Raw genomic sequence first — 14,333 nt, 5'->3', positions numbered from 1 at the left:
AGAAGGAGTCTCAATGTGGGTTACAATCGCCTTCCCTTTCCTCTCCCCACAACAGACACCCTGTGAGGTGGGTGAGGCTGAGACAGCCCTGATATTACTGCTCAGTCAGAACAGCTTTATCAGTGCTATGGAGAACCCAAGGTCACCCAGCTGATTGCATGTGGAGAACCGGGGAATCAAACTCGGCTCGCTGGATTAGAAGTCTGTACTCCTAACCACTACACCAAGCTACATCAAGATGCTAGCTGACATTTAGAAATGCCTTCCAACTAACTAGGAAACCTCACCCAGTAGTTTGGTTCTTTAATCCAGTGTAGAGCAATGGATAGCTTGTTGGCCTATGATTAGGATGCCCTAGGTTCAAATTCCAGTCTGCCATGAAGATCACCAAATGATCTTGGGCCAATGTCCCCTCTAACCCTATCCTTCCCACAGGGTTGCAATGAAGATAAAGAGGGAAAGAGTCCACATATATTGCCGTGAGCTCCCTAGAAGAGAGGAATGAATTTATAATAAATAAACCAGCCACAGTCAATTTTGATCATCTTGATCTTATTGAGTTCCCCATTAAAATAAAGGTTATTAAAAATAAGTCACATAAGCACTTCTGTGTCTAAATACTACATTAATTACTTTGTAAAAAAGACAATTTACTCAATTTGTCTTAGTTTGCCCTTACCATATTAAGATCCAACAGGTAAAAAAGTCCTTGAAGCTGCTGAGAAGTAGCAGGTGTAAACTTAAGGCAGAAGGCAATAAGCTGCTTTATTTCTGAATATATGGTTAACTGGTGACTGCCATCTTTCCTGAAAAAGCGAAATTAAATATTGGTTGAAAGTAGAAAACCATTACACACACACACACCATCTCTACACTGTAAGAGAAGCCCTAAGTAAAAGGATAATCAGTACTCAATGTGAAAAAGCTACTCCTTCTTTTCAAACAGAATGAAAACCATCACACTTCTTAAAATGGATGGAAAACATTGTAAGAAGGAGCATTGTTGAACCTGTACTGTGAAAAGTCAGCATTAAAGTGCCTCATGCTCAAGCCAGTCCAGGAAAGGGGAGATGGGAAAAGACTCTTGGGCCTTCAAGCTGTTGAAGGAAAATGAAGCCATCAATAGACAAAGCTGGAGAGAATAAGCCTGGCTCAAATTCTCTCTAGGCTTGCCAAGACCAACCTATTTAGGGTCTAAAACAGAGAGAGAAAGGCCTTGCATTCAGGGTTAAAACTGATGAAGTTCTGAAGAACAAAAACATTTGTTTACCGGTCTACATTTTGATGATGATTTATTAAAAGACTCCGGACAGTCGTTTGTCAGCTTTTTTTCAATTCGTTTGGGGAATGGATCAGACTGAGGAGCCTTTGGTTACTCTTTCCTTTGTTCCAAATAACAGCAGGAATTCAGCAATTAAAGTTAAAAGGTTAATGTATCTTAGGAAAAGGTCGAGATGGTTGGATACACCAGATATGAATCAAATGCATCAGGATGGATGCAACAGTCGAGACAAAAAGATGCAAAGCAAGAAGGATCAAGGCTGAAGAGAGCAGCAGACTGGCCTGTCATTGAAACAAGGTGAGCCAGAGCTCCTGAGTCAGGAAAATGAGCTGGCTTCTGAGCCTTCTGTGGATCAGAATGCCTAGCCTATTAAGTAGGAACAGCAATTCAAACTGGAACACATAATCTTTGGCTATGTGGCTTAAAGAGCCATCCTATCTGAAGAGGAATGATTCGCAGAATGCTTTTTGTTAGCTGTGCTTTTTAGAGCCAGGAAGTGGAACCTCAAGGGGGCCAGAGCTCTACTACCTTGGACCTGAAAACCAACTGCTTCCTTGTTCACAGAATGTAAGTGCAGCTTACAGTCTACAATTGGACACATAAATTATCACCTACTGCTAGAAATCAAGAGCATGTGCTTAGACAGAACTTTGGAATGAAATGATACCACATTAGCTACCATTATGACATTATGTGCCATTTTTTTTTAAAGCACTCTACATGTAAGCAGAAATTATCAGCAAAGAAGTGGGTTGTTAACTGGCTATATCAATAAATCCTATGACTGCATGTTTTACAAACTTCCCATTTATCTAGTGATTTACACCAGTGGTCCCCAACCACCGGGCTGCGGCTCCCTCTCCCTGCCCCCCCCCCCCCGCAGTGAGAAACTTCCCAGGCCACAAGCAAATCGGCCGCCAAAGTGGCCGGTTAGCTTGCTGTCCGGCAAGCTTCTTTCTGCGGGGGGGGGGGGGGAGGAAGCGCGGCCGCTGGCACAAACGTGCATGCACGGACCTGCCGCGCATGCCCGTTTGTGCATAGGCTGCCACGCATGCGCAGTGCCCAGATCTCCCCCCCCCCCACCGGTCCGCAACCTGAAAAAGGTTGCGGACCACTGATTTACACAACACTGAGACTTCATATTGTGCTTACAGTTACAGCAGCAAGCAAACCCCTTAATTCACAGGAAAAATTCACCTTTGCAAATATGCCTTAGAGACACAATCTGCAGTCAGTTTGTACTGCCATAACAATGCCAGATACTCCATTGCAGGCCACAGCTGAACCCTACAGCAGAGCTGAGTCAACATGGCAGAGTCCATATGCTTCGGATCTGTGTACTCCGCATACTTTTCTTCAAGAGATTCAATCAAGACCCTTTCTTGTTTCAGCTTTGAATGCTGCAAATTCACAAAAGTCTGCAAATCATCTGTAAGACACAAGGAAGAGGAAGCTGAAATTGATCTTCAATTAAATCCAGAAGAACATTCGCACAGAATGCAACCCAAAAACAACTATTCTAGTTGCATATGTTCTTTAGGTAGCATGCTGTGCTAGTATCTGTGACAGGCTCTTTGCAACAGCGGACTGTAAAAGATTCAAGGAAAGTCATTTACCTGAACTAATGTCCTTCAAGTGATTAGCTCTGAGAACTAGGCCTTGGGCTTGAAGCAACGCTTCTCTCATCTTCCATTCAGTGGCTATGGTTTTGAGAGTACAGATCTGCTTCCACTGTTGACCATCGTCATGGGCTAGCCCTGGCTCCAGGATGTTAAGTACTTTGCAAAGCCTTTGCAGATGGGCAGCACATTCTACAACTGCTTTATCCTGCAATGATAATTAAAATAATCAGCTCCAGAGCCCTGTCCAGGCTAAACAGTAACCATTTCAACATTTACAGTAAAAAACAACAACAATATTACAGTAACCCCCCCCCCCCAACTAATATTGAACTATTTGTAATTATCTATTTGAAAGCGAGGGAGACGGAGGATCTGCTTGCTGGTGACAGCGAACCAACACAACCCAAATCCAAACCACAGTACCACTCTCATGTGTGTTTCAATCTGTATGTGGCCCCCCGTATGTGCCTGTAGTGGTTCTGCCTCTCTACCCCAGAAAGACAAGCTACAGGAGTAGTATAAAGCAGGCAAGGCAAGCAATCATGTAAGCCTCGTTCTATTTCACAGATGGGCTCACCCCAGTGGCCTGAGGTAGTTGCAGCAAAAATGCCAACCATGATCCCTACTTCACATAAACTGTCAGTGTCCCCCAACTAAAGCTAACGTTTACTCTTCCTAAAACGGAGCAGATTTTTTCTAAATCTATACATTTTCCAAATTGAATATTTATTTATATTCATTTTCAGAGATCATACAAATATGCATTTTAGTTCACTACTTCTATAAAGACTACTAGGGAGACAAAATGTTGTTTCCTCACCATGCCTCTAGAGGGCCCTAAATATATAACATTTCCAAGGAAGTCACCTACAGAAATCAACAGTAAGTTACCATCTCTCACCGTACCTTGAAGGGAAGAGGTTTTCCCAAACACTTCTGCAGCTCCTTAAGACTGGCAGAAATGCCCGTGGGACTTTCCAGACTGTTCTGAATTTGCTGTGCGACACACTGAATATCTTTGGACAGCCTTCAAATGATAGAAGGAACAAACATTCACAAAGAAGGGGGGAAAAGGTGGTTCTTAAACAAGGGATACATACTGTATAAAATGTGGCCAGTCAAACTTCTTATCACCATATACTAATTGGTCACTACAACCTGGCTGAGATGTTTAGTGGCCTTCACAGGACCACTGTGGGAGAATGCCAAGCTACTGGTGGTGAATACAGGTATTAGTCTGATTAACTGGTACCTCCATGTGGGGGCCTGTTTAGCTCATATGACAATCTGTACTATGGTGGCAATTTATGATAGTGTGGGTGCAGTTCTTGCAGGTATTGGTGTGCATGATATCATTCATGTGAACCAGATTTAATATGCTTTAACTATGGTTGGGGTGTATTTGCTCCCCATGCTTTTGTTTTTTGTGGTAGAATGCATAGAAATGTGGCTGTACAACTTTGTACTCTTAAGAAATTATCTCCTGTATGGTAGTAAACAGTGTCACTAAGTACCAATCAGTTATAGTTAACTTTAAGACAAATAAACAAAACAAAACAAAAAAAGGATTCAGGGTAAAAAAATACAACAGAAATCTATTTGTATACTGGGGAAGTATTTTTATCTTATATTATGGTAAAAGGGGCAGAAAAATACTCATAGATATAAGAACATTAGAAATTATTAATTTTATAGGTACTTTCCTTTAAAATTCGTAAGCATTTATATTTGTTGTCTAACACAGTGGTCCGCAAGCTTACGCTCGCTGCGGACCGCTGCTCCGGAGTCCGGGGAGAGGGCGGCCCGTGGGCCCGCGCACGCGCGGCAGCCCCAGCGCAAATGCGACTGCACGGCAGTCCGCGCAGGCACGTTTGCGCCGCCGCCATGCCGGCAGCCGCAGCTCCCCCTCCCGGCCCCTCCGGGCCACGAACAAATCGACCGCTAAAGCTAAAGCGGCCGATTAGCTAGCGGCTCAGCAAGCTTCTCTTCCCTCCCCTCCCGAAGCGAGAAACTTGCCGGGCCGCGAGCTAATCGGCCGCTTTGGCCGATTTGCTCGTAGCCTGGTGAGCTTCTCGCTTCGGGGGGGGGGGGGAGGAAAGAAGGAGTTGCGGCCCGGCACCGGGCCGCGGCCCGCGGTTTGGGGACCACTGGTCTAACACGTCAGATTCCAAACATTTGTTAAAAAAACTGAAATAACAAAAACTAACCACTGTAAAAGAACTGTACTGGTATGAGCAATCCAATATGTAAAAGGAGAGGGCTCAAGGAGTCTCAAAGTGGTTTACAATGACCTTCCCTTTCTCTCCCCACAACAGATACTTTGTGAGGTAGGTGAGGCTGAGAGAACTGCGACTGGCCCAAATCCACTCAATTGGCTGCATGCGGAAGAGAAAGGAATAAAAAATCCAATTCTCCAGATTAGAGGCTCCTGCACTTATATGCTACACCTAATATTTTGTCTGTTATAAAAATGCTTTTTCAAACACCGTATGTTTAAGTCCTATGAAGCTTAATGACTTCTGCTGTAAGAAGAAATTCTCTTTTTTACAGAATTTTTGTATCCAAAGATGTGCCAGAATTTGGCTTGAGGTAGAAATATACCTCAACCAAATGAAATACGTATATATTTTTTCAAAGCTTGATTATGATTAAAACTGTGCAGTACTTATTTTCTTTGAGCTATATCATATCTCATATCATATCATATCTTCCTAGCCTCACACACACACAGAAATTCTAGTAATCATATTTATATAAGGTGTGGCACTCTTTAGACATAACGTTTAAAATTATCTTTCCACTATCATATTTTGTTAAGAGGTAAGTAGACAGAGAGTGGGCTGGGCCTTCCAACTGGCCCTTCACCCAGACAAAGAAGTGTTCTAACCAGTCAGGTACAGCGCCTTCCGATTGGGCCCTCACCAGCACAAGCCCTTTCCAGAGGCTGCACCAACCGCCGTGAGTAGGCAGTCAGTCCGGCTGCTGGGCTCACCACCGGGGAGGGGTCCGGGGTTGACTTCCCCGGGGCTCTCCAAGCACGGGCCCTGCTTGGAAGGCCCTGGGGAAGTTGTGCAATTGGCAGGAGGGGGGGGGGCTGGAATGGCTTCCGTGGGACGGCTGTGGTGCCAGTGGGGGGTGGGCGGGCATGCTGATGGCCTTCTCTGTGCTGGCCATGTGGCTCCCAGCAAGCCCTGCTGGGATCTCAGTCCTGCAGCCTGGTTTTGACCTGTCTATCTGGCATTCAGGCCACCGTCACAGGAACACGGGTGGAAATGGCCGCTGCATCCCCCTCCCAAAGCCCACTGCCTCCCTCCATGGTCCCGCAGCTGCCTCCCCCCATCATGCAGGGCTCTGGAGGGGGCCACAGAGGCACGGGCAATGCCCACTTCCTTCCCCCCCCCACATTCTGTGGCCAACTGCGTGCTCCTTGTGCTGCCGCCACTGCTGGGAGGGGGAGCTAGTAAATCATAAAAATGGCAGCCCAGGGTTGGAAATACTTTTGTATTTAAGAATTATTGTTGAGCAAATCTGATTGCTGGATTGTAGGACTGTGTAACTGCAATGCATGAGAGTCAAAACCAACATACTTGGGCTGCTCATATCCACTCAGCAATTCAGGAATGTTGCTGATCAAGTATTTCACTACCCAGTGCCAGTGAAGAGACAAGAGCGTCAAGCCAGGAGAATCTACAGTCACAGTTTCAGACGTTGTCCAAAAACGATCACGCCACAGTAAGCAGTCCAGTATCTAGAGGCAAGTCAGGAAGGATTATAGTTTGCCCATCCATGGCATACACAGAAATATACTTCAGGCTGTACCCATGATAAATTTATGTTAGATGCTATGCTGGAGCATTATTTGTGAGGCAAACTCAATGAATCAACATTATCATGCAAACACCATGGAACGTATAAGGCTGAAGGTACCTGAACTTGTTACCATGTGTGTGAAAAAGCAGTGTGTCATTGGAAAGTGTCTTTGTTGCAGAACATCTGATGCCAGGGGAAATGGTGTGGTATGGGCCCAGAGGATGGTATGACAAGGACTCACAGTAGTATGGCTGCTGTGACAGACAGGAAGTACTTTCATCCATCCGAATTTTGTTGAATGGCAAGACTTAATTTTCATATTATTAAACTTGGTTTGATCTCTATATTTTCGGTTTGTGATAAGAAAATGCTACAAGATGATGTGATGCTACAAGATGATCACCAAATCCTTCACAGGAGCAACTACTCAGAACAAAATATCACAAGAAAAATAAAGGCATCTACTTCTGCTTTTTGTCTCTCTTAATGTGAAGGAGCCGGCTAGAAAGGTATTCCTTTGGCCTTTTCTAGATCGCAGCAAAACAGCTGCCAGGAAATTGAAAGGAATGCCCTAGGGTCCTAGAAATAAATTAGGTATAGAAAAAATGCTTTCAGTTCATCCAATATTTTAACTCTACATCTCCTATGATTAGATTTAACTTTTAGCTACTGTGATCTTTGCCTTCGTTCTTGCAATTGTTTAATGTGTGCTCTAAGATAAGTATCTGTTCAACTACAGATAATTGTTCAGCATGTCAACAGAATTCAGAAATATTATATTTTTTAGATGATGCTGGAAATAGCATCTGACGGGATTCAAGCAAGCCACACACACTCATGTCCTAAGAACATGCATGACTGTCTGAGCTGGATGCTAGTTAAAGTGAGTATGCTGCCCATTCTGTAAGACTGTCTGCCAACAGCAGGGGACAGACAGGTGTAATGTTTTCTTTCTTAACCTTCCACACAAACAAAAGGATGCAATTAAGACACCAAAGGACTTTAAAAAGCGAGTGTGTGAAGGGTGAAAAATAAGAGCATAAACTCACAGAGAAAGGAAATGGATAATTCTAGCAGAACAAGACATTGTTAAAAAAAAGTTTTGCACTTACTTTGTGTAACTTGTCATCAGGCAAATCCATCTGAGCAAACTTAATCCAGTTTAACACGAAGGCATCCCAATGTTCAAAAAACGCAGCAAGATGAGCTACCACAGGATGTGGAAGTGAAGTATAGTTGCTTGGGTCTTCAACATTAAAATTAAAGAAGAGAGCATTACTGTGCTTGGTACATGCTAAATTAGTAACTACCAGTAAATGAAATAGTTTATAAGCTGGCGATGGCAAATGAACAGTTTATTCCACTATAAACAATTCCTCAAACTTCCAAAACATCAAAACAAACGACTAGGTATTTTTTCGTTTTTGGTATCTTTGTCAGTGCAGTGGTCCCCAACCTTTTTATCACCAGAGACCACTCAACGCCATTTACTGATGCCCGGTGGGGGGGGGGTAGTTTACTCCTCTACTCTCAACCACTGCCCTAACACTCTCTGATCGCTATGGTAATGTTTAAACATCCCTTCAAAATAACATACAGACACGCTACAACAATGAAGTGTGTTGTAAAGGGCTGGGGGGGGGGATGAAGTAAAGGGCCGGGGGGGGGAGAAGACGTCCTTCGGGGCCCACCTCCAATTAGTCGAAAGACCACATGTGGTCCACAGCCCACAGGTTGGGGATCGCTAATGTAAACTACTCTTTTAACCTTTAATAATAATACTAAAGAGCATTTACACTTGGTGATGCCAATATTTGTAGACCTCTGTATAGTGGATACCATAGAAACATTTGAAGATTGAATCACATATATATTACTATAGGATTAAGATTGCATCCTACTGATATACGATAGGAATGCATTTAAAGAGGACCTATTATTAAAGGTTAAAGAGTATTTTACATCACTGACGAAGATACTGAAAATGAAAGTTCGTTTTGATGTTTTGGAAGTTTGAGGAATTGTTTATAGTGGAATAAACTGTTCATTTGCCATCGCCAGCTTGCAAACTATTTCATTTACTTGTATTATGGCTGACGAGTCTTCACCTGTTAAATTAGTAACTATCAACAGATGATTCAATTGATGATCAAGTATTTTAATGAAAAATGGCAGTCCATGCAAAGTTTCTCATTGGAACGTCTGAACTCCTAACATAAAAGCTAAGTAGTCTGTAAATGTACAGACGGTACTTTCCACTATTCATTTCTTTTAAATTCCCTAATTCCTTCCTCTTGCTCAGATCACTCATTGTATTAAGACTGCTGAGTTCAATGTCATGTTGTTTAGAAGTGTTGTTAACGCTTTTCTTTTAATCCCTCTGAATCTACTTGTAGCAAACTGATTTACAGACACTGAAATCTGATGTACCAGACTTTAGGTCAAATGTAAATATGGATTACTATGAATCTTCTAGAAGATCACATAGAAACAAATCAAAACAAAATGTAAGTTAGTGTATTAATTTTGTGAGAATAGGGATTTTTTCCCTTCAAAAAAAGAAAGGTGCTTACAAAAGCCCACTTAAATCTACCCCAGGTTCAGGTAACAATATACTCCACCAAAAGGTAAGAACCATTAAATAAATGTATTAATATGACCTCTCACCAAAATGTAAGGTGGCTGATAATTCTTCAAAGTACAAAAAGCAACCCACCAAACAACACACATCCACACCAGCCAATTACGATAATGCAAAATCAGTTTTAAAGGAAATGCTTCCCCAAAGGGGTGAGTTTTGCTCCCTCTGCAAAGAATCAGTAACAGCAGCTCTGGAGCTCTTCAAAGAGGTAACTTCTACAATAGCCACAAACACCCTGGTCTTTGTCAGTGAAGTCCTAAACTCATCTGGTATAAAAACAGAAAGGAGACTGCATATTGAAGCCACATCGAGGTCAGTATGGCAACTATGGTCTTCTACTGCAAAGAAGAAATACCCTACACACCTTTAGAATGTTTTAATTTCCCTTTCTGCTATTTTTTGATGTAATTACACTTCATGGTAAAGGAAAAAAAGAATCAGTATTCTGAATGATCATTCCGTTCATTAAAAAGCAGAAATACAATGAATACCTTTGTGAAACTCTAGAGATACCCTTAGGGCACTACTTCTTGCCTTTTTGGTGTGAAGCAAGCTTCTTTCAACATAGTTCTTTTTTTCTCGGTCAAGAAACAATATCGCCCTGCAAACACAATGTAGCACTGAAGATTATAAAAACATTATGAAACAAGCAACTCCAAAATATTATCAGAGGGTATATTTCTGCCCCTTAAAAGGCACCCTACGTAACAACTTATATTAAAGCAGTAGAGAGGCCATAGAACGCTGGAGTAAAATATATTTTGCCTGAAGACTTTATAAGCATTAGATGGGCAAAACTGGAGGCTGACGGAGAGTGAGTAGTGGGAACAAATTAGAAAAAAAGCCTGATAGCAGCAGGAGAGCAGCCAAGGTGAATCACAGATTGTTCAAGAAACAATCTGATACAGAAGTTGGTTTGAGAAGACGCTGAAGGAGTCAAGCGGGTCAGTAAGAAATAAGTCTATTGTTAGCAGAAAAAGCACAGACAAAGGGACAGACCTCTAGACCAGCCTCGCTCAACCTCATTATCATTGAGAAATCCCTGAAACATTCCTCAGGCTTAGAGAAACCCCAGAAATGATGTCAGCAGACCACATCCTCCTGCTATGCCCTTGGAAGTCACATGTCACCCGAAATAACATCAGCTAGACATTTCCTCTGGCTGTGAATCACCAGGCCACTCCCACAGCACTGGAAGTGACAGCATAGAAGCATTTTCAGATGGTTTGTGAACACTCTGGGCTGGCTACCAGGTTTGCTCTGCTTCACCAAGGGATCCTGCAGAAACAGGGCAGAGCAGCCCTATGACACTCCATCGCCCCCACCTCGCCGTTAAAATGAGAGTACTTACCTCTCTGCTACCATGAGCAACGAGCCTCAGCCAGTAAGGATTTGGGCAAATCATTGGCCATTTCAGGAGGGGCGGGGCAGGTCAACATGACCATATATGGTCATCTGTCTGTCTGTCTGTCTAACTAACTAACTGCCTACCTCCCACTCAATTGCAGAAACCCTTCCAGGGCTATCGCAAAACCCCAGGGTTTCATAAAACTCTGGTTGAAAAAGCCTGCTCTAGGCTATCAAATGAAGGCCAAGTCATGTTTTGTTCCATGTGGTTCTCTCTCTGTAGATTTCTGTAGTCAGTAACCTCAAGCAGTCTGAAGTAAAGGCTTTGTGATTAAGGCACAATTACTGGTCAAGAGAAGAGGTGACTTTTCTAGTCAGAACATTAAATGTGACAACTTACCGATTTGAACGTGACTTCAGAAGAGTAAGCAGCTCATCTGAGCATTCTGCATCAACTGCATTTCTTATGTGGAAGCCCTGCATATTCCACCTTGGATCCATGGGTATCGCATGTTCATCTGACAAGACAGTTGAACAGGAAGAATCTCTAACATGGCTTTATTACAAATGGTTCCTCTTTCCCTAAGCCAGGGATAGTCAAACTGCGGCTCCCCAGATATCCATGGACCACAATTCCCACGAGCCCCTGCCAGCTCATGGGAATTGTAGTGCATAGACATCTGGAGGGCCACAGTTTGACTATCCCTGCCCTAAGCTATAGTTTGGAACATCTCTCTCCTCATTGAGTTACAGGTGTGCGCTTTACACATTTTAAACTAGAATAAATGTCTGAGACAAGACAGGGAAATGTTTTTTTATGCCTTGTAGTTTCCAAAGTTACCCAATATAAACGGTCTTGTCAAAACTAGACTTTGCCGAGGCTGTCCCAATGAACCTATGAAGTGCACACATTGATCCTCAATGAAGAGCATATGTGAAAAATGTAGACAGACGACGTGTTACCTGTTGTACGTGGCTGTAATGGACTGCAGTAAAGATTCTTCAGAGATGCAGCACCAGCTTCCAGATGAGTATGTATTAAATCTGCAGGGGAAAAATGTAACTGTGAAATGCACTGAGTTGGGAATCCCCTCCTCTTCAATATATGAGAAGAACAAGCTCCCATAACATCCATGGGGAACAAGAGTTGCATAAATAGCCTCACATACCTGAGCAAGCAGAGGCAAGACCTAGCCACCTTCGAAGACTTCAGCCCCACTGAAGGAGAAACAAGATTATGGCAACATTTGTGAATGCAGAAGCTAAAGTCATACTTACCTGGCACGTGTGGTAAATTCTTTTTCAACTGATTGAGACATCCAATTCTCAGTGACCAATCCTGGTTGGTTGCCTTCTGTATGAACAGTTTAATAGCTGCAGAAAGGACCTCCACATCATCTATCCAGCACTCATCTATCTCAACCCCACTGAATTTGAGACAATCTGGATTAGGAGTCTGCAGAATTTTCTTAAAATCTTGCATAGTAAGAGGCAGGGTCCTGAAAAAAGACAGTCAAATAACAGAGATCATTTCTATGCAAAATTCATATAGGGAGATTTACTATCTGGGATTTCTACTGAAGGACAACAGTCAGGATTATATATCTTTCTGTAATAGATTTCATCTGTTCCTCAACCCCTTCTGGTATACTATTAGGAGTGCTCATTGCAGGCTTATCACCGTCCTCTTTTTTCTAGGATGGTGTAGCAGCTAACTCTTAAGAATGTGCAAGCCATCATACAAGTGATGGTTATGTATTATGTCTACCTGACTTCTGAACCAACTCATTTCGTTTATAAATCACTACTTAGATCCATGGAAGGTTAGAAGCTATATTGCTTTCATCTGATTTATTTCAGCCTGATATTTGCCCGTCATTGTACATCTTTGTGTTTTTGTACTTCAAAAATATGAAAAAATTAAGAAGTTGATTCTTATATGCCGCTTTTCTGTACCAGGAGTCTCAAAGCGGCTTACAGTCACCTTCCCTTTCCTCTCCCCACAACAGACACCCTATGAGTGAGGTGAGGCTGAGAGAGTCCTGATATCACTGCTTGGTCAGAACAGCTTTATCAGTGCCGTGGTGAGCCCAAGGTCACCCAGCTGGCTGCATGTGGGGGAGGAGCAGGGAATCAAACCTGGATCGCCAGATTAGAAGTCCGCGCTTCCAACCACTACACCAAGCTGGCTCTCATGTATTTAAAAAGTCATGTATTTAAAAATGTGTCCTCAAGAGTCATTCTCTCTTACATAAAATATATGGGGTGCTCGTCAAAACAAACAGTTGAAATCAGTCAAGTTACAGATAACAGTGTTGGGCGAAATTAATCATACTACTCAAATGAGGCAAAACAGTGTCCAACCTTCTGAATTTACCAGAACTTTCAACTGGGCTGAATGTACACCAAATAAATAAATATAAAGGAAAAAAGGGGAGGAAAAGTTCTGGACCATGGCATTAGTTGAGACCTCCTGACTGAATCTCACACAGAATGCTTTGCAGACTTAACAGATGTTGTGTGGATTTGATATCACAGCTTACATTGTTGGCCTTCTGAGAATCCTATAATGATGTATCCCATCACGAGCCATCTGGGAGTGGCGGACAATCAATCAATCAATCATATATCCCCTAACTGCAACAATGAAACAATGAGCTTAGTACTAGAAAAAACAACACCTCTTACCCACCTGCTATTTTTAAGGTTCAGCCTGTTTATGTAATATGCCAGGACCTGAGCATCATTTTGAACCATAGAAAGGAAAGAATCTTCAGTCGCAAACAGAGCACTGGGTGCTGAATCTGGCCACAATCCCAAGGCAAGCAGGGAATCACCCTTTGTGTCAGCTGAAGCCAAAGCTGAAATGTGCTTCATTATCAGGTCCAGCACACGCTAAAAATAAGACAATGAAAGAAAAGGTTACAGGCAACTTAAGTGCTTCTGTTAAAGGTGATTTTGGACATCATTCTTCTTGCTGCAGCTTTCCTTTAACGCAGTGGTTCTCAACTGCTCTGTCTTGACGACCCCAGCGGCGGTGGTGGCATGAGCGCGTGCAGGCACAAAACAGGCAGGGAGGCCATGGCTCCGCTGCTGCCTGTCGAAGCAGCCGTGGGGAACAGCTGGCAGGTGGGGGTGAGGGTGGGGTGGGTGAGGGCGGGGCCACAGCACCCGGAGGAGCCTTTGGAGAGGCCGGCCTGAGGGCGAGGCTTGGCAGTGGCGCAGTGCGGTGCAGGCAGACGGGACGCATCATGCTGGACGAGCAGCACCACTCCCCGCCGCCTCCTGCCGCCTCCACCCACCACCGTCACAGCGGCCACCAATCTGGCTACCCTGGGGAAGGTTCCAGGTGATCCCAATTGGGGTTGGGACCCAAGGTTGAGAAGTACTGCTCTAACGAATATATATTTAATCACTAGCATATACTTTCAATAATGATTTCCTTTGAAACATCAGTTAATTAATAACAATGCACTCATTTATCTATATACATAAAATCATGACCATACTCCCTGACAAAATGCTGAAGGTTCTGAAGCCTCCTATTGGTGGAATCTTCTCCCCTCAGGCACAGAAGGGCAGGCATCGTCAGCCAAGCAACAGACTGTGCTGGCTGAGCCCAGGAAAGCAA

At 43.3% G+C, this 14,333-nt stretch overlaps 1 protein-coding gene across 2 annotated transcripts in view; it reads right to left on the bottom strand.

The window, feature by feature from the left end:
- MDN1 (midasin AAA ATPase 1) overlaps positions 1-14,333 on the bottom strand; it is a 136,135-nt gene that overhangs the window by 54,623 nt on the left and 67,179 nt on the right. For both annotated transcript variants that reach the window (XM_077304325.1, XM_077304335.1), the window contains exons 48-58: positions 13,395-13,597; positions 11,981-12,201; positions 11,666-11,746; positions 11,103-11,220; positions 9,847-9,956; positions 7,827-7,960; positions 6,492-6,652; positions 3,811-3,931; positions 2,899-3,109; positions 2,480-2,711; positions 680-806 (exon numbers count right to left, since the gene is read on the bottom strand). In XM_077304325.1, the coding sequence (XP_077160440.1) occupies positions 680-806; positions 2,480-2,711; positions 2,899-3,109; positions 3,811-3,931; positions 6,492-6,652; positions 7,827-7,960; positions 9,847-9,956; positions 11,103-11,220; positions 11,666-11,746; positions 11,981-12,201; positions 13,395-13,597 (1,719 nt within the window). The remainder of the gene's footprint in view (positions 1-679; positions 807-2,479; positions 2,712-2,898; positions 3,110-3,810; positions 3,932-6,491; positions 6,653-7,826; positions 7,961-9,846; positions 9,957-11,102; positions 11,221-11,665; positions 11,747-11,980; positions 12,202-13,394; positions 13,598-14,333) is intronic.

Source organism: Paroedura picta, chromosome 1 (genome assembly GCF_049243985.1).
Source record: "Paroedura picta isolate Pp20150507F chromosome 1, Ppicta_v3.0, whole genome shotgun sequence".
NCBI lineage: Eukaryota > Metazoa > Chordata > Lepidosauria > Squamata > Gekkonidae > Paroedura > Paroedura picta.
The sequence above is the reverse complement of the archived record's forward strand: the minus strand, read 5'-3'. Positions and strand labels throughout refer to the sequence as shown.